Source organism: Thunnus thynnus, chromosome 11, assembly GCF_963924715.1.
Source record: "Thunnus thynnus chromosome 11, fThuThy2.1, whole genome shotgun sequence".
In the NCBI taxonomy this organism is placed as follows: Eukaryota; Metazoa; Chordata; class Actinopteri; order Scombriformes; family Scombridae; genus Thunnus; species Thunnus thynnus.
The window spans coordinates 32,151,573-32,172,429 of NC_089527.1; the positions used below are offsets into that span (position 1 = coordinate 32,151,573).

Genomic DNA, 20,857 nt, shown 5'->3' on the forward strand with positions numbered 1-20,857 from the left:
CATAATCAAGGTTCATTTGAACATTGTTTATTATACAGTAGCTTGGGTCTTATTTTTGAAGTTGTGTCAATCATTTCTATCAGTAGAACATTGAAGTTAATAGCTGAGAACTGGACCACATTGCTAAAGACAAATCCAACAGGTCTAGAAACACAGGAAGTCAAATGATCAGTTGGAAATAATCTTATCCAGATAATTTACACCACATTATTTTGAGATCACACTGAAAGTGAGCACACCTTTAATGTTGGTAATTATCCCTCATTGCATAGAAAAACTGTGTGTTTGTACCTGAGATGGAGTTGGTGAGATTCCCTCCTTCCTGCCGTTGTAGATGTAGATGGCTCCTTTTAGATCGTCTTCCTGTGGGGCACCAACTGCCACATCTACGCTCACACACACACACACACACACACACACACACACACACACACACACACACACACATTTGTATTACGGTATTTGTGAGGACTCTCACAGACCCCATTCACTAACCCATCAGTCTAACCTCAACCTGTTCCCTACAAATTGATTTCATTCCATCCGAGCAACCAATATGGTTTATGTTGCTTTGTCTGTGAAAAGTAACTTTGAGAGACTTGAAACTTGCTGCAGAACTGATCACTGACATTTTTATGTGAAAAAAGAGAAATTCTGGCTGGTATGTTCACTCTGATATCTGAGATTAAAAACGCAGCTGATGTAAAGTAACCTTTCTAATGCAAGTAACAAATTCACATGATTCTTTTCATAGCAGCCATGATTGCTCGCTGTTTGTCTGGTGGGATTATTTCATCAATTTTTTTATTTTGATGACAGCTAAACAATGTTTTTAGCAGACAATTATTAATTCTCAGATGTCATAGGTAGATAGTCATGTTAGCACACACTTCACATTCAAAATAATATTTTAACTCATACCTTTTGGGGTTAATATGACAACTGGATTTAAAGGAATAGTTTGACATTTCGGGAAATGGTTTTGCAGTGTGATGTGCTGTATAAGTGGATTTGACCTAAACTGGGGAATATGCTTATTCACCTTCTTGCAGAGAGTTAGATGGGAGGATCAATACCATTCTCATAAACATAAAAACTGGAACCTCTAGCCTGGCTCTATATTTTCATACATTCAGCTGACTGAACTCTATCTGGAGAGCAGGGCTGTAGCTACTGTTGAGGACACCAAGGTCATGTAATTTGTATTTCTTCTGCGAATTCTGGGGGGGGGGGGGGGGGGGGGGCGGGGGCTCACATTAAAATGAATTAACATGAGCAGCATTTTAGCAGCAGCAGTTAGTACTCCGTTTGAGTGTCACCTGCGTTTTGGCAGCACTCACATCCAAACATGCAGTCACTGTATAGTTACACATAAAACAAAAGAAAGTAGACTTGAAAATTAACATCTCAGGTTCCAAGTAAATGTAATTATACATTTCAAAGAACTCCTGTTTAGCGTCAGGTCCACATATTCTGAGGGGCGTATTGGAGAAGGGCTTTGAGTCACGGCATCAATATTTCTAAAATCCTGGCAACAGCCCTGCTGGAAAATGTTCCACAGCATGACAGTATTCAGGATTAGTACATAAACATGAGAAAATACCAGCATGGTCCTTTAATATTTAACCTGAATCCTTTGAGGATGTGAAGGTCTGAAAGTTCGGTGTTTTCACAAAGAGACAGCTACTGGAACACACACACGGACACAGCCTTTTTATCTAGCTTTGGCAGATTAGAGGGCAGGTTCAGTTACAGAGCAGAACAGTTTGTCATTATGGTTTTAATGAACTTAATAACATCCTCCACCCTCCTCATACACACACACACACACAGATGGTGAGGGGTCTGTGAGTGTGTGAGGGCGTTATTTTAAAACTCAGAATGATGTTTCTTAGTTATCAGGAAGTAGCAGTTACTGTTACCGGAGTGGGTGAGTTGAGCCTCCTTAGTAAGAAACCTAAAATACATAAACAGTGGGTGTGTTTGGTTGTTTAGTGCAGCAGCAGCAGCAGTGGCAGTTGTTGAAGTATTGTAGTATTATAAGTAGTATAGTAGAGTAACTGGTGAGGAATTAGATCGGTGCAGAAAATAAAAGAGCAGCACTTGGACCTCTGTAATAACCACTGTTGAGATGCCCTTAAGCAAGACAGTGATTACTACTACTCCTGAAGCTAACAGTACTACAAGATTTGTAATGTTAGTAGTAGTAGTATCAACAGTAGTTGTTAGTAGTATCACTTGTACTAGTAGTAGTATTTTCAGTAGTATCAGTAGCAACTAAATAATGTGGATTTCTCTCTTTTTTCTGACATTTAGATACAAAGCAATAAATTTATTAACTTAAAAAATAATCAGAAAATTAACTAATGAAAATAATTGCTAGTTGTAGCCCTATTTAATAATATCAGTAGTAGCAATTAAGTAAGTATTAAGGAAGTAGAAGCATTGCAGTACTATTGGCAGTAGTATTAGTAGTAGTGTCAGTGGTAGTAGCAGCAGTAGTGTTATGGTTTTGCCATAATAAAAGCTGATAAGTCAGGCTGTGCAGGTGTGATCATTACCAGGGTAACCGTCATCATCCAGGTCTCCCAGGTCAGCGATGGACTCTCCAAACCGGGCGGCGTAGGCGTTGCTGCCAGTCAGGTGAAACTCCGCCTCCAACAGCTTGGCCTGAGACAGAATCCATTTGTGAGGAATTACAAGCAGTACCCAAATCTACACTACATACTAATTCTAAGCAGGTTTTGAGTATGTAGTGAGTTCACACTGGAATAATGATACGACTGAGAGTCAGTATGCATGGAGCACCCCCGTTGCTTTGGGGTTAAGACCCCGATCATGAACCACAACGTTCCCTATTTGAGCCTGACTGGGGACCTTTGTTGCATGTCATTCCCCTTCTCTCTCCCTGCACTTCCAGACATATCACCACTATCATCTCTAGTAAAAGCATGAAAATGCCATTTGGTATGCAGACTGAAAATCTATTGATTTTTGTGCTGCTGATGGACTCTGTTTTCCCACAGTGAAATGCACAAATGAAACAGAGGAGCTGCTCACAGCTGGAAGAAATTAACACGAATTATGGATGGCAGTGAGAGAGCTCTAGAAACCACTAAGAAAACAGAAAATAAGTATTAAATCTTTCAAACAAGATTTCACTGACTGTCTGTGAAGTTTAATAAGCAGTGGCATAAAGTCGTACTGACAGGAAGTAACGTAAGACTTATGCCGACGCACAAGTCTTGTTTTACCTGTCAGTACAAAACAGTAAAGTAAACACTGACATTGATTTTGTTGTAGACCAACTGTAGAAACAGCATACTTTGACAATTAGTATGTAGTATATGCTGTTTGCAACTAGTATGTACGATCGAACTGGGTCACAGCAATGGACAGCAGAACCTGATCACACTGTCGGCCATGTTGGCTCCACAGACAGATCCCAGATTAATTGTCCCAAGATGAATTGCCCTTCAGGGATAATAACAATTGAAGTTGAAGTTATACTCACTGTTTCATGCCAGAATAATATAGCTGTGGCTATAGAGTGTATAAATCTGTGTTTGAGTGTGTGCATGTGTGTGTGTGCGCGCTCACCTCCCCCTGGTTGATGTACACATGGACTCGTCCCTCCTCCCTGGCGACACCCATTGCCATGGGAGCGCCGACCAACAGATCTGACAAACCGTCAGCATTCAGATCCACCGCACACACACTGGAGCCGAAGTAAGAGCCCAGCTGCACGCAAACACACAAACAGACACACATGCTAGGTATTCCATTGTTTTGAATGGAGGATGCTAATGCTACGTGACTTCTTACCTCTTTTCCTGACACCTCAGACACGACCCGCAGCATGTTGTTGTCCACTGCGAAGATGAAGACCTGCACATCACAAACACACACACTCTAACCTCAGCCATCACAACTACATATCGCAAAACACAATATCGACAAAAACTCAACGACACACCACTGAAGAAAAATGTCTACAACTCAGACTGCTCCAAAACACACAAACAAACATTCAGATTTGGTCCAACAGGTAAACAACTATACAAGTAGGTCCTACCTTGCCCTTCTGGTTGTATTGCGGAGCTCCACCCACCACCTCCGCACTACCGGGACTCAGGAAGTGACCGGCTCCAACAGAGTAACCTGGAAAGCAGCAGGACACAGTGACACATATTTTACCCACTATATATTTCCCTCAAAAATTTCACAATGGAACAAATACAGTTGTCTCCATGGCAGGTACACTACTTTCTGTGAGTAGTGAATGAGTGAACAAGGGAGGGATAGGGGACACAGCCTCTGTTTCCAGTCTTTATGCTAAGCTAAGCTAACCAGCTACAGACTCCAGCTATATGTTTATGGTACAGATCAGAATGGTATCAATCTTCTTTTCTAATTCTCAGCAAGTAAGCAGATATATGTATTTCCCAAAACGTAGAACTGTACTTTTAATGTCGCTGTGAGTGCACAGTAATAACTGAATATAACCCAAATGAATGAATCAGCATGTTTATTCAGCATGTATATGAGAGCTGGACAGTAAAAAATCACTGTTTAGAGATATTTTATCAAGCACATCACAAAGAAAATGACAAAAATAATATTTTGAAAAAATTTAGAAATTACATTCTTGGTTGAATGATACAATGTGACCAAAAAGGGTTAAGACTTTGGGCCAGATCCATAAAGAATGGATTGCGCCCACTAATATCAGCATTTGCACCCTCAATCTGTCCCGTTTCAAGGTCCTATTCACAAAAGATTTTGTGCTAAAGATATGCTGGCGCAAACACGCCCATAAAGTTTGCAACTGAGCACAATTGGCCCTTGTTTTGCGTCTGACTGAGTGAGTAGAGCAGTTTCCAGTTTTTCAAGCTTTTCTTTACATTTCAGCACACAGATTGGTCCATAATGAAAACTGCAGAGAGCACAAAAGCCTCAAATTGTGTTTCTTTAATTATCAGGTGCACGCACACAGAGCTCTCCACAATCACAAACCAGCTTTCATGTATTTTGCTTCTTTTACTTCTCTAGTATTTCACATCTTTAACATAATCTACTGAAATGTCAAATGTCAAAATACAGCTATTAATGTAACTCAGGCAGGTCTGAAACATGTTAGATTAATGGCTCAATCTTACAATAATGTAGTTCAGGTGTCACTGAATGTATTTCGAAGAAACATCAGGAGGCTTGCTGATATCCTGTTTGTTGCCCACAGCTGGCTGTGTATCACAGCTGGCTGCAGCATCCCACAGCAGCTGAAACAATAAGTGCATCTCCAAACTGAGAAAGAGGCTGTGTGCACTGATGCACGCAGCACAGCAGCAGTAACTTCATTTACACCAGATGAGTGTGGGAGACAGTCGCACAGCCTCAACCACTGCTTTCAAACCTCCAGCTTCGATATTGTAACTTCCTGTTGATTTGTATTGGTCAGTGAGTTAAACTGCGTATCATCAGTGTCTATGTGTTGTTTCTGACACTGTGAGAACAGTGAAGATGTTTTCTTTCCTGTAGAGAAACATCACACCTTTCTGCTCGGCTGCCGCTTCAGCACAAGTACTGAAAGGTGACAAGTACTGAAAGGTGACAAGTACTGAAAGGTGACAACATCTCAGATTTTGTCCTGAACATGTTCAGAACAAAGAGTCAGGTAGGAGGAAGTGTCACTCTAGCAGCAGTGTGGAGGGGTGCAAGGAAACAGAACAACTGCAGCTGCATCTATAAATTATTCTGTGAAAAGTCTTAAACTAAAACTGATATAATGACTATATCATCTCAGCTCACTGTGGCTGATCTTTCTTGCAATATTGCTCAATGCAATATTTAGAACTGATCTGCTGACCACATGGTGACAAATATTTCCATATCTTGTTGTGTAGACTAGTTTTTATTGCATCTTCATTTTGTCTGATTTGTTCTTTCATGCCTGAAGATTTTTACACAAATCCCAATAGGACCACAGAGTAGAGTTACATAAAGAGATGCACAAATGAACTTTTCCACAGTTCTTCTTTACAGTAAAATGATCGCCGTCATAACTTTCACCTTCTGCCAATGCCAGAAGCCAGAGCCCAACAAACAATCACTGTAGTTAGGTGTGTAAGTATGAAAAAATACACATTAAGCCTAAAAAGACACTTCTGGTCGCAGCTGTGCATGTAAACACAGGCAAGGTGTGAGTGGAGTAGACAGCTGTAGTGATTAATGTTGAAGTCTTGCTGTTCTTTCAGACAGGAGGTCGGTGCTTGTGTGAACAGGATGTCAAACTACATATACTTATTGTTTCCTACTTTCAGCTCTGTAAGTACTGTGCCTGAACGCATCCTGTGTAGACACAGACAGACTGAAGCCTCTGCTCTGCTAACATGCTGTCTGTGTAGACATTTTACTATGATCAGCATTGGCTACAGTGGATATTAGGACAAATAAAGGTGTACATTGCTAGTAGTTGCAGGTGTATCAGTTACCCAGGTAGCTTCCAAAGCTGACGACTCCAGAGTCATTGTCCAGGTACACTGAAATGCCTCCGCTGGACGTGTTATAGACCAGAACTGAACCTGTCCAATAAGATGTCCCCGGAGCACCCATGATGATCAGATCCTGAGAAAGAGAGAGACAAATTTCAGAATAGTATCATAGTAATAGTTGCTTTAAAATGGAAGTTATGTGCTTTCATTTTGACACAGGACGTTCATGGTCTTTGTTCTCTTTTTCAAGTAGTAGTATATTTCTACATTTAAACATCATGAGGAGGAACAATAAAAGAGCAGATGGCCTCCAGAGGTTCCAGATTTGGAAAAGAAAAAAAAAAATAGTGAAGGTGGTGGAAATAGTGAAGACAAGTTGGATTTGAAAGAAGCTTGCCATCTGTGTGCCACTGACCTCTGTCAGGAAGTTGGAAATACCAGCCTGACATGACCCATAATCCTCCCCAAACTTCCTCTGGTGGTCTGGAAGAGACAGAAATAGAGAACGACAGACAGGCAGACAGACAGACAGACAGACAGACAGGTAGACAGGTAGAGAGGTGAAGGTGAACAAACAAATAATAAGATAAAATGTCCAAATGTTTTCCTCCTACAGCTGAACAGCTGCTGGTTTCACACACACACGCACGCACACACCACAGAGGAGTATTTTTGCAGTCACAAAGCTTTTGTATAGTGACACATTGTTTCATGTTTTGTGTCTGTGCTGCAGCACATCGTTTTTGATATAAAACCACTGTATGATCATGAGGTTCAATTCTCACTTTCAACTTTAATTTTACATCCACACCAAAATGATTTATCTTTCACATTAAAGAAATGTAGCATTGCATTTACATAATGTTAGGGACTTGCAGACCACACACTATTGAGAGAATGGTCGAAATCGAATCAGCAGATCCTACATTTCCCATAATTCAATTGGATAGTGTCTTTTCATTAGACCCTTTCTGCCTGATGAACTCTCACACCTCCAGTTTGTAACACAGGCTTTCTGTTATATATATGAGGTCACAAGCCCAATCTGAGATATCCCAAAGCTCCTCCTGATCCACAGAAGGCATTATATGACTGTTATCACAGGCTGAGTGGGACTAACCATGACAAGTGAATTGACCTCCATTTGTAAAATTGTTGGAGTGCCCCTTTAAATATTTGTGACTAAATAGGCAACTAAAGTTAAAAAAATAACCTCTTTAGTAGGGCTGAACAATTTGAGGGAAAGGGTCCTTTTTTGATCAATTTAGTTAGAGGAAAGTCTTCTAAGTAAAGCTTCCTAGTAACCAATTTAGACCATACTTATTATCACTTTGTGTGTGTGTGTGTGTGTGTGTGTGTGTGTGTGTGTGTGTGTGTACCTCTGTAGCAGGGGGTAAGGGGCTGTAAAAGTGTCAAATCCTTGCCGTAGCGATAACAGACTCCGTTAGGCAGCTTGTTGTTCTGATTGTCTCTCTTTGAGTGGTAGACGTTCTTCCAGCGGTGAGCACACGCCTGAGCACAAACATACACACACACACACACAAACATGTGACATGGGGTCATTACTGGCAATAACACAATCACAAGGTAGCAGCACAGTTATTCCCATGATCCATGTCCCTGTGACAGACACACTGTGTGTTTGTGTGTGTCAAACATATCAGCCCCATTGTGTGATTATTCTAAACCTGAAATAATCCTGTTAATAATCTTTCATTCCCTTTGTAGAGACAATCAAAGTCGGTACTGTAAATAGTTTTGCTCGATCACTAAATTTGAAGTCCCTTTCAGACATGGAAATCTTTACCATTGCTGGCTTCATCTACATTATCTGCTGAAATAAAGGCTTAGCTCTCAGTTTCATACTGTAAATGTTCCATAATGGCTGTGAGCGCATGTGTTGGTCCACATGATGAATTTTCCGTATATCCACAAGGGTCCGTACTAGGGCTGTAGTCTGCTGGTCGACTGGTCAATTAGTTGGTCGATATGCTCTCGTCCGACTAAATTCTCATTGGTCGAATAATCTCTGTGTTATTTGCATAAGGAGGAAAGTGCTACATCAATAGCATTCCAGGAGTAATCCATTATTTCCTGCAGCGGGAGGGACAGACCCAACCTAATGGAGACTGCTGGGTCTAACTGTACTGAACGTTTACTGAACGTACTGAACGTTTACTGAATCTGTGTCTCTCCATAATGACACAACAAGAACCCCCACCAGGCCAAAAAAAATATTTTTTAATATTTGATATCCGAAATCCAAAATAATATTATATAATATTATCTGAAATAATATTTGAAATCAATAGCGTTTGGGAGTCTCTGTGCAGCGCTGTTCCGGTACATGAGTCAACCTCTGTCGTAGCCTGGGAAACTATTGGTAGCGTGGCTCCGTTAAGGAGTATGTTTGCGTAGCGAGTGGGAAAGAGCGAGGGCCTATGATTTTCTTTTAATAATGTAGGACGAACACAGCAGTGAGTGCACAGGAGCTGCAGATGACTCAGCAGGTGTTGAAATAACATGAATGAAAAGTCATTTCTAGAAGGAAACAGTGCTACCGTTAGCAAGCTAGGCTAAGTAGCTTCCACTTTCATTCTACCCCAAATGTTGAATGCTGGAAAGGGATGGACATTTGAAATCACTAATGGTATAGCCAATGTTATGTGGGCTTGTTGAAAATGGGGAAAAGTTGTCAACATAAGCTATACAGGGCTATGATATGCTGCGATCAGTTGCACAACACGAAAGTGGACAGCATGTCTCCTAGCAGCACAGGCCTGTGCAACCGCTGTCATATAGGAACAGGAACTTAATGACCTGTAAATTCAGTATAGCCATTGTCATGTGTTCTGATTTTGTTTACCACTGTTTTCCATCTGCTTTGGGGACATATTTCTGAACCAAAACTTTAGCACTGTAAGTTCCTGGTACTCTCAAACAACTTGTTTGCAACATGGCAATTAATAATGCAGGACACGTGTTTAGATAAGCACCACAAAGAGGTGTGTTTCAATATACTGTACAAGTAATATTCTGATTCACAAAATCCAGCAGGCATGTTATGCTGCCTTCTCATGCATATCACACGAACAGTGTGTGGGAATACGTCACTAGATTAACTACATTTCCCTGTTTGGGTTGCTTTGGTATTTTCATAATCTTGTAATATTTCCAATAGTGAGCATTTTTTGTACTAATTAGCATCTAGACCAAACACTGCATTGCTAGATTTTATGTTCTTTTGAATAAAACAAAGCTGGGGAAACATCCACACAGAGGCTTTGAGCTTCCACACTGTTGCCACATAAAGAAGTTTCATCCTCTTTTGAAAAAGTGGGAAAATGTGCACAATAGCTGCAGTATAGTTATGGTTCATATTTCTACCTGCTTCCTATTATCTTTACTGTCCACTATCACTCATCAATATGAGGGGGAAACATAACCAGCCCCAGCTGACCCTTCACAGCTCATCCGTGGTAGCACCGTCACCTTGATGTGTTGTTACACTTCAGTGGAGGTATATATGTCTGATGGTGTGTGTATGTTACCAGGATGTGTCCTCCACTGTCTCCAGGTTGTCTGGACAGACTGACTCCCAGCCACTGATGATCACTCTCTGCTTCACATGTCTTCCCACAGTCCCGCATGTCTGCACACACACACACACACACACACACACACACACACACACACACACACACACACATGCACATAAATTCAACTGTTTGCACTGTTTCACACATGCAGCTTTCACAGGTATTAAGTTAGTTAACATAGTGGACAGCTGAGTTGCCATGGATACGTCTCAGGAGCAAAGCAAGATTTTTGTGCCAAGACTAGAGGTCGACAACACCACTGCATCCAATAAACACAAGGGGCTACCTTGGTGTGGATGCGTTGCTTCAGTTACTGGTGTAGATATAACATAAAGTGTCTTAGTAAGGTGTTGGGCCACCACATGCTGCCAGAACAGCTTCAGCATGTCTCTGAAGTCTCTGGAACTCTTCTGGAGGGATGAACACCATTCTTCAAGAAGATATTCCCTAATTTGGTGTTTTGATGATGGTGGCTGTCTAACACATTGGTCCAAAATCTCCCATAGGTGTTTAATTGGGTTGAGATCTGGTGACTGTGAAGGCCGTAGCATATGATTCACATCATTTTCATACTGATCAAACCATTCAGTGACCCCTCGTACCCTACCGATGGAGGCATTGTCATCCTGGAAGAGATCACTCCCATCAGGATAGAAATGTTTCATCATAGGATAAAGGTGATCACTCACAACAACTTTGTATTGATTTGCAGTGATCCTTCCCTCAAAGAGGACAAGTGGACCCAAAACATGCCACAGCATAACAGAGCCACCAGATCCCCTCACTGTAGGGGTCAAGCATTCAGACCTGAACCAGGTTTTCCTTTCATTTGTCAGCCGTCTTTACATATGATTCAGGAAGTGCAGTCTAAGTAACAGATCCATGTGGTTGAAGACGTACGACACCGAATGACACCAACAACAACAATCATGTTATCCTCCATCCAGGATTGTGCGTTAAAAGGCAGAATTAGCTCAATGCCACAAGCTACATGTTATGAGGCACTCCAGATTCTGTGTGCTCTTGCACATACTTGGTCAATGTTGCCAGAAGATGTTGCTCTGTACTGTGGCAAAACTGAGCAAGGATTAAAAAAAAATTGCCAGATTTCCCTGACTTTTTCCTCTGGAGCTGCAGCAGCAGCAACCCAGTGGAATTGAAGGAGGCTGTGTACTACAACACAATGCTGCTGTTGGTCTAGACACAGCTTTACTGGGCTTTCACTGTGCAAGTACGACGTTGTGCAAAAAGGCTTGTGTATTTCATTTTAAGTGCAGCTGCACTCTCCTAAGCAGTGCCTCTATATGAATTGTTTATTTTGCTTAAGAAATAAAGGATCTGGAGATACATGGTTTACATTGGGCTGCGACGATAGTTAGCTGCTGTGTAGGATGAGTAATGTTTTATATACTGCTCTTACTCTTTTGCTCTATCTTGCGCAAACTATGTGCTCTTGGACATTTGGTTTAGAAAAGGCTTGACAACACACATACACAGACACACAGAAACGCACCAGCATGCATGTGCTGGCATTTGCGGGAATTAGCGCCGATTTTGCAGCGATAAACAGCTCCTGGAGATTGAACCAATGGACGAGAAGATGAGTTTGCTACCGGAGCTCCAACCACCAACCTGAGAGAGAGACAGAGAGGCAGTTAGACAGGGTGTGTATGACTTTTCAGTGTCTGAATGGCGTCTGTGTGAGAAGCATCAAAGAGCTTCTGTCATTGACAAGAAATGGCTAATTAGCATGCAGACACACGTACACGCACACACACATACACACACATACACACACATACACAGTCCTACTGTGAAGATGGCAACTAATAAAGCATCACTATGATAATTCAATGGGTCTAAATATACTGTTGTCTACAGTTCTATAAGAACAGTAGTCAATTATTCTTTACCATTTAAATGTCAAAGTTCATGACTGAAGAGATTTATCATCAACATTATGAGCACCCATAATGCTTTGAAATGTAGTTCAGCCCTTTATGGTAATAATAGCACTCAGGGTGTTTTTATCCTTGGGTGGTGAGGGAAGCAGGGTGCTTGTTTTTCTCCTCAGTGCAGTTGGTCACTTGGCTTTTCCCACACTCAGCGAGATCGTCAAGCCCAGACCTCCAGGAGTTTAATATCACACTCTGAACTTCATGTGTGATATTGAAATTCATAAATGTTTCAAAAATACAACATGACTGTGTAACTTTATGGACAGCGTCCCCCTGCCATTCTAAGAAATAGAGATGTAGTGTACGTATCAATACAGAATCAATAGAGGATTCATGGGAGATCAGAAGAGGGTTAATAGCATATCAAAAGAAGACTAAGAGAGGACAAATATGGGCTCAATAAAGGACCAACAATTGGTCAGTGAAAGGATCAATAGCAGATCAAGAGCAGAAAAACAGTGGATCAATTGTCAATAGCTGCTCTACAACAGATCAATAGTGGATCAAAAGTGGATCAATAGCAGATCTATAGTGGATCAACATGAGATTGATAATAGATATATAGAGGATGAATAGTCCATACCAGATTAGTAGTAGATCAATAGCAGATCAAATTAGGGTTAATAGTAGATCAATAAACTATGTCACTCATAGTCACTCCATAATGGAAGAATAGAGAATAAATAACAGATCAATAGAGGATGAGTAGAGGAGTGATAGAGGATCAACAATCAGATCAAGAAGGGTTCAACAGTAGATCAGTAAAGGATCAATAGCAGATCAATAGAGGATCAATAACAGATTAATATCAAATGAAAAGTATAGATCCAGACCAGCTTTGAGTTCCGTGACGATGCAGCAGGACTGAGTATCCAAACATGGAGGAGGGGGAGCCGCTGAACTCCAGACTGTGGTCCTCATCCAGACTGTATCCTGCAGCAGGATGGACCAGGACCAGGACCTGAACCAGCACCAGGATCAGGACCAGGCTGCAGCGCTGACACACTGAGGGACTCATCTCTGACAACAAACTGCAGGAAACCAGAGAGACAACAATCAGTAATCAATAACAATCAATAAACATGAGATAAAAACAAACTTTAAATCTAGAGAAGCCAACAGGAATCATCAGCTACTGATGCTGACTCATGCCGTTTGTCCAGAACGCTGAGCAAGAAAGTGTATTTCCCCAAAATGTCGAACTATCACTTTAACTCACTTAGTTTTTGCTGTTGTTGAACATTTTCTTGAACTTTGCTGCCTCATGTTAATCCTGTTTCTGAAGCACTTTGTGCTGCAGCTCTGTTATAATTATTATCAAAAAGGGGAAATTAGAGCTCAAGAGTATAGGTTAATCAAAAGATCTAAGGCAACTGCTATTACATTAATCAAACTATTATTTATTATCATTATAATTATTATTCAAAGTCTCCCTCCTCTCAAAAATGCATTATTCTTCTTGTTCCCACAGCTGGATGTTGTTCTCCTCACTGTGCAGAATGATGTCTGTGAGGTTGGTTTTCACATTCATCTGCTGAAAGTGGAAATTTTCTCTGTGTTCACCTTAAATCTGAGTTTTAGACGTGTAGGTATGAGATGATTTTGTGACATCACAATAAGTTTAGAAGGCTAGCGTGGTCCAATATGCAACTATGTGGAGACCTGAAGCCTGTGGTGCCCATACACTGACTTCTCAGTGAAGTAGGAGACATCTTGTGAGAACAATACTTGCATATTCATAGATTCTGGATTTTTAATGAGAGAGAAAGAGCGGATGTGATTTTAAGAGTTTTCAATAAGGAAATAGAACTTTTTGTGGGGAAACCATATTAGACACAAATTATTATTCCATTTTTAGATATCTTAATACATATCTGGAGGGGATCTTGAACTTTTTATAACTGTTCTATAAAATCAAATACATTACTCAAAAAAAACAGTCATTTTTAAACTTTAGACTTATTCATCAGTCAGATTTATGAATAACTCAGATGTGAAACCACTTGAGGGAACAAACTAACTGAGATAAAAGAAATTTTGCCCAGCCCCGAAACCTCATGGCCCAGCCCTGTAGACTGTACTCTCCTGAACTATATTTTCAGTTAGTGAAAGTTTGATAGCGGGACGTTTACTTGAAATGGAACATTTATAGTATTCCTTTTACTTCACTGGATGAAAAGCAGGGCACCAGCTAATGATTACCCTTCTTCTCAGTTCATTTATGGATTACATTTTCATCAAGCCATCCATCAATGAATGGATCTGTCTTTAAAATGTCTACAAACTTATTTTTCAGTCTGACCGACTGCCCAAAAACATTAAGAAAGAGAAAAACCACATGTTTGATTAATGTTTTATACGTCTGAAAACTTTCCATTATTAACTCAGGCATTGATTTTCTGTTCATCTCCCAATCTATTACGTTAACCGACTAACGTTAATCGTTTCAGCTCTAATGGGTGGTTTACTGTACCGGTCAGGCTGCTCATATCCCGGGTCAGACTGCTGATATCCTGGGTCAGACTGTGGGTCCAGACAGTATCGGCAGATGTTGAATCAGTAGCCGACAGACAGAACCGAAGAGCCAAAGTTAGTTTCTAAAGTCTCCGTTAACTTAATCCTTATTTTACCGGTGTGAGTGGCTGATGAAACCTCCTGTTGCTCCTCTTTATGTCTCGTCCGGCTGTCCGTCAGTTCCAGCGCACGAGGCTCTGGTATTCTTTGACAGACTGAAAAGTCAACTGAGAACAAACTGAATAAAAGAAACTGAGACGAAAAATCAGTAAAAACTAGAGTTCAACTGAGTTTTTGGATGAAGTCAATGAAACTGAGAGCTGAGCGCGCGGAGACCCTCCCTCCATCTGCGCGCGCGTGGGTGAGTGTGTGTGTGTGTGTGTGTGTGTGTAACGGTGTTTCCTCTAAACCCCCGCAGTGTCTAAACTGAGCGCACGAGTGTGTGTGTGTGTGTGTGTGTGCACGCGTGTGTGTGTGTGTGTGTGTGTGTGTGTGTGTGTGTGTGTGTGTGTGTCTGTCAGTACACGTGGGGTGTTTCCTCTTCAGTTATCACTAAAGTGTGAATGGAGTCAGTGGCGCTGTAATCTGTCTGAGCGCTGAAACACTCAAATACTCAACAAATATACTGCCTCAAAAACAACAAACAAACAAAAAAAACAACATAGATAACAGTCCGTGTGTTTGTCAGCTTGTACAGATGTGACAGATGTGACAGTAGACATGGGCTAACACGAACATCAAAAGGTAGATACTTAAAGGTAATTTATATATAAAGATATTTATGAATATAATTCCAGTATTACAGTGTAAGCACAGTGTGACGTCACAGATGTCATGTGGTCTGCAATCCTGCTCAGCTAAAGTGACACTTAAAACTATAATTGGGGCCACGTTCAGACCAACATCAGCAATGTGTGAAAAAAATGCTGCCTTCACAGTAAATTCAATGAAACTCCTGCAGTGAAGCAGTGGGGGCCAGACGGACTGTGGCTGAAAATCCTCACAAAACTCAGGGTCATTCAGCAAAATAGCTCAATCTGTACAACTGTGAAACAGCACTGTGTTGAAATATCAGTAAGAGGCTACAGTCATGCTAGCAGCTCTGTGAGGCTGCACTTCAGCGTAGCAGTGCTTTTAAACTACGTGTCACATTCACCCATTCATACACTGAATGTGTGTGAATGCTAACTTGCATGGTAGTAAGGTCCCAACCTGCCCATCAGAGGGGGAGAGAGCTAACCATTCACACACATCATGGTTCTGTATCTTGCCCAAGGACACTTCAACATGCAGACTGGATAAGTGGACAACCCACTCTACCTCCTGAGCTACAGCCACCTCATGTTTAGCAGGTATAATGTTCATCATTTCAGTTTAGCATGTATACTTCAGCATGTTGACAACATACTTACTTACTTACTTATTTGCACTAAACCAAGCGGCAACTACCATAGAGGTAAATATGGAAGTACCTTTGAGTGCAACACCATGGCAACTTGATGCTCCAACTGACTCCCATTGAAAAAGTGTCAACTTCTCTCTGAAAATAAGTGTGAGCTTGGTTGAGCGGTGCAGGCAAAACAAAAGGGGCCTTTAAACTGCTCAACAGTCTAAGTTCTTTATTTTCTTTTTTTTCTTTTCAGCACCAGAGTACAAGTGCAGTTTATTTAGAGTGAATATCAGCTTGGCCAAAATTGAAACACAAAACTGGAGAAAATTAAAAAAAAAAAAAATAATAATAATAATAACTGGAAACTCCCAAATTAAAGATAAAAAAGAATTAAAGGAAACAAACAAGAAACCAACTGTGATGCCCCATTTAAGTTTGGGCAGCCAAGAAGGCTCTGCAGAGACTCATCAAAACAGGCCAGAAAATGACCAACACATATGTTGGCCTGCCCTTGTATCTTAAAGGACCCATCTCACCCCACCCATCACCTGTTTGCCCTTCTGCCCTCAGGAAAGCACTACAGGTCAATCAAAGCGTGCACCACAAGACTAATGAACAGTTTTTACTCCAAAGCCATCACCACACTGAACCCCATAGACAACTCCTACTATACAATACTGTACTACTACTGAATTATTGCCACTTACTCTGTGCAATACTTTTTATTTCTACTTATATATTAAATTCATACCGTGCAATACTGATATTTTATATGCATATGTAGGCAAATGTGTACGCATGTTTGGATTTGAATGCACGTCTGTCAGTGTGTGTGAGAACAGGTTTTATTCTTATCTTGTATATTGAGCTCCACTCAGGCAGTGCACCTGAATTTCATTGTATACACCAGTACAATGACAATAAAGGAATTCTATTCTATTCTACTCTATTCTATTCTATTCTATTCTCCTGAACCTCCTCTCCATCTATACCACACTTTGCACATTCCCCCACAAACTTGAACATAGAAGGAGTCCAGATGGGCGGGGACTGATTTGGCAGTTCCTAGGTCCAAACCAGAGGATGGCCAAGTACAGTCTAGAGGAGAGGTGAAAAACCCAAACTTTAATCACATAAAGATGTTAAAATACACAATATTTTTATCAGGCTCTCTGCCTGAAAAATCTCATGTGTCTGTGTGACTGGGGCACCGATTCACAAACAACATAACACAACTACAGTTAACAGGTTTCAACCCTTAATCTGTACTGATTACCAAACAGACACCTGCCAGCTAGATAGTATGTAAAAGTGACTGAGGTGGACAAGCACTGAGTGTCGTAAGCTTCATATTAGCTTCAGATAAACTTTTAAATACATTTTTGCACAGAGGGAGGACTCTGGATTTTGTCTCCATCACTTACTGACTGACTGTGGCTGTAGACTCTGGTTATTTTGTCTGTTTGTTACCCAGACAACAAAAAAACTTTCCAAAAAGCTCAGCTGTCAAAAGAGATGTGACAAATGTCAGGAGAGACACAAGAGACATGATTATAGAATAAAAGTTTAAAGACATACAGCTCAGTAGTTAAGTGTAATAAGACCTGCATCAGTTTATCATCATGTATCAGCATGCTGTGGTGGCATTTAGTTTGTCAGATCTGAACTGATCCTTCAGCTGTTCTGTTTAGATATTCACTACAAATGAATTCTACAGAAGAGCTACTTTGTGTGATTTAAGCTGTTTTAATTCGGAGTTGGTCTGAATGCAGTAAACAATGTTTTATAAGTGGTTTGAAATGTTGAACAGCTGTTGTTAAGCTGTGCTCAGTTGAAGTTCAGACAAAGAATATTTGTCCTGAAAGAGTTACTGGAGAACTCAAACTTCTCTGTGATTCATTCCAGACATTCGACCAGTCATCAGTAAATAAAAGAGAGACTGAGAAAAAAAAGAAAGGATATGTTTGAATTTTCAATGCACTTACTTTACTTTGGAGTATATGTATGTCTTTTCAAAGAAAGTTATCAGTTATCAGTGAACAGTAAAAAAGAAAAGAAAAAAGAACAAAGAATAACAGAACATGAGAAATCAAACTTTCTTCAACTGAAAGGTTCTATATGTAAGAATTGTGAAGCAATTTATAGATAGTAATCATTTTTTATTGCCAACGAGTGAACGGAAGTGAAATGAGAATTTCCCCGCCTGTTACAGGCAACTCAGTAAGTGTGGGAAATTCTAATTTAGTATCTCAAATGTGATGATAAGCGCAAATGTCAACGAAACCACAGCTTGTTGCTTCCTGGCCACAGCTTGCTGAGCCTACCAGTGTTTGTGGGTCGAGTCAGTTTCAGGTGGTTGATTGAACGTATATTTTTGTGGGATGAATGGTGAGAATAACAGGAGCCTTTGTGTGTGTGTTTGTGTATGGGAGTGTGGACATACGCTGCTCATGTTTTTATGAGACGTGTAAGCGAGGGAAAAGACATCACCTCTTGCAATAGTCTCACACCGGAGTGAGCAGAGATCGAGCTTAATGGCCATCAGTGTCACTAATGAGAAGGAATTTCTGATTCTTACAAATAGAACCTTTAAAGCGGCAATCTCAAAGATCTCTGTTTCATTCTCTCTGGCAGCACCATATGGCATTAAGCGGTAATTGCAGAAGTGTTTTTGGACCTCACTCGACCTCACTCACAGAGATCCAAACAGTGTTGCTGTTAGAGATGTGCAGAGAGTTCAGTATTTGTATTTGTATCTGTATTTGTTGAGGCAGAAAAATTATCTGTATTTGTATTTGAATAAAAGTCAAAATAGGTGTAACTTCTAATTTTAGGATATTAAAATTAATGTTAAGATAAGTGTTCTTCAATAAATTATTTTGCAAAGTAGGGTTCCCACACTGGGTCTCAATCCCAATCTCCCAGACCACGGACGACTGTACTTAGCTCCATCAGACTCACAGACCTGCAAGTATTTCTACATCCCTGACACAGAGATAGACAGAGTGGAGCAGAGGAGAGAGACAGAGACAGCGAGGTCACCTCTCTACAGCTCCACCCTTAGTCACTGTGTGATGTCACACTAGCACAAGCAAATTGAAGAGCGAGTCTGTTGCATTAGGTCTGCCTACCCTCTCTGGCAGATCAACCACTGCATGATGGAAAACGCGTCACTAACTGCGCCGCTTGTGATTTGCATGGAAAGTCGCCAACGACACCTGGTTCATAATAATCATAACACTGCAAATGCAAGAGCTTTCATCAGCGGGTCATAGGCTCAATCACCAATGTGTTACCTCATCCAGTGATAGATAGTGACTTAACACACATTTATTTAAATTAAAATATTCAAGATTATAACTTTAAAACAATTAAGTCTCAAGAACAGGTTGTCCTGTTCAGCAGAGAAAACACTTTATGTCAAAAGTTTCTGCTCATCACTATGTAACTACTACATCAACTATCAGACTGATTTCACCATTCTGATAAAAATAGTTCCAGACAGAAAGACGGTTGTGTTGCAGACCATACATTGTATATAAAGTCTAAGGAGCAGACAGATTGTTTGGGTGAATGTTGGACCGGAACTCCTTGCTGGACACACATACTTGTGTTTGTTGGTATTTCCTGTTAATGGCTCTACAGTTATTATGTTGGAATCTGACCAGCTACTGTTCCCACCCTCCCACTCACTCTGAGTGTCCTGATGTTGTTTAAAATTTAAAAAAAAAACAACCCACAAAGCAGAGTAATGTTTCTCCCTCTGACTCCAATATTGTTTGATATCAGATCACCTGGGAGTCCATTTTATCTCTTATACCATGTCCTCACCAAATTTACATTAAGAATGTTTGTGAAGTGTGTTTGTGTTCAGTTTAACACATGGTTAGGCTAGCTTTACCAGACAACTGCTAATAGAGCTCTTATCAGATAGACTGTCAAACGGTTGATTTTAACAGATTCCTGGCAGCCAATGAGAGACCATGGATTGTCTATGTTATAGCTTAAGAGGTTTATTTTTAGCATCATGGCTATAGGGATGGCAATGTTGGTCGGTCGGTCCACCACTTTGGTTCTGACTGAAATATCACAACTATTGGATGGATTACAATGAATTCAATACACACATTCATCGTCCCAAGACAATGAATCCTAATGACTTTGGTTGCACCACCATGAGGCTGACATTTTTGGTTTTGAGTGAAATGTCTCAACAGCTATTGAATAGATTGCCCTGAAATTTTGTACACACATTTATGTTCCCCCCACAATGAATTCTAATAACTTTGGTGATATCCTGGCTTTTCATCTAGCATCATCATCAGCTCAAATTTTCACTTTGTCCAATACTTTGGATTATGACCAAATACCTGCAAAACTAATGACATTCCCATTGTCACTGTGAGCATGTCAGCATTCAGCTTAAAGCAGTGCTCTGCCTAAGGCCACTTTCAGACCTACGTGACAAGCACAGCCCCCTCATTCATTTGAATGGGAGTAGTCTGTAAATGCAGCAGTGTTAGCAACGGAGAGGGCTCTGACAAAACAACTCAGGGTCATCTGGCAAAAAAAAGTTGAACCAGGCTCAACTTTTGTTGCACATGATGACATCCGGCAAGTCACGGCGTTGGGCAATCACATACATGCGTCAACTGACTACCCCCATGTAAATGAATGAGACGGCTGCATTTTTTCAGGCAGCGTTGATGTTGATGTGAACTTCCTGTCCCCTCTAACCTTTTCTGACCGATGCATTTCACAACAGCACAGGAGGAGTTTCTGTTTGCTGTCTGCTGTCACATTGCTGGTGCAGTCATCGTTAAAACAGAACCAAACAATAAGAACAATTAAACTTTGAGTTCAGCTTATTGAAATAGGGATGATGAAGAGCAGGAGAGACAGAAT

The 20,857-nt window shown here is 40.7% G+C and overlaps 1 protein-coding gene across 2 annotated transcripts in view; it reads right to left on the reverse strand.

Moving 5' to 3' along the window:
• The window catches only part of itga4 (integrin alpha 4), a 32,682-nt gene extending 17,763 nt beyond the window's left edge, over positions 1 to 14,919 (reverse strand). Inside the window, exons 1-12 of one of the 2 annotated variants that reach the window (XM_067604490.1) lie at positions 14,679 to 14,919; positions 12,882 to 13,079; positions 11,604 to 11,722; positions 10,043 to 10,143; positions 7,871 to 8,003; positions 6,907 to 6,974; positions 6,492 to 6,624; positions 4,076 to 4,161; positions 3,826 to 3,888; positions 3,601 to 3,741; positions 2,562 to 2,670; positions 292 to 386 (exon numbers count right to left, since the gene is read on the reverse strand). In XM_067604490.1, coding sequence (XP_067460591.1) covers positions 292 to 386; positions 2,562 to 2,670; positions 3,601 to 3,741; positions 3,826 to 3,888; positions 4,076 to 4,161; positions 6,492 to 6,624; positions 6,907 to 6,974; positions 7,871 to 8,003; positions 10,043 to 10,143; positions 11,604 to 11,722; positions 12,882 to 13,066 — 1,233 coding nt within the window. In that variant the 5' untranslated portion in view covers positions 13,067 to 13,079; positions 14,679 to 14,919. Of the gene's footprint in view, positions 1 to 291; positions 387 to 2,561; positions 2,671 to 3,600; positions 3,742 to 3,825; positions 3,889 to 4,075; positions 4,162 to 6,491; positions 6,625 to 6,906; positions 6,975 to 7,870; positions 8,004 to 10,042; positions 10,144 to 11,603; positions 11,723 to 12,881; positions 13,080 to 14,521 lie in introns of both variants that reach the window. The other variant, XM_067604488.1, reaches the window with a different exon arrangement.
• Between the last annotated feature and the right edge of the window lie 5,938 nt (positions 14,920 to 20,857).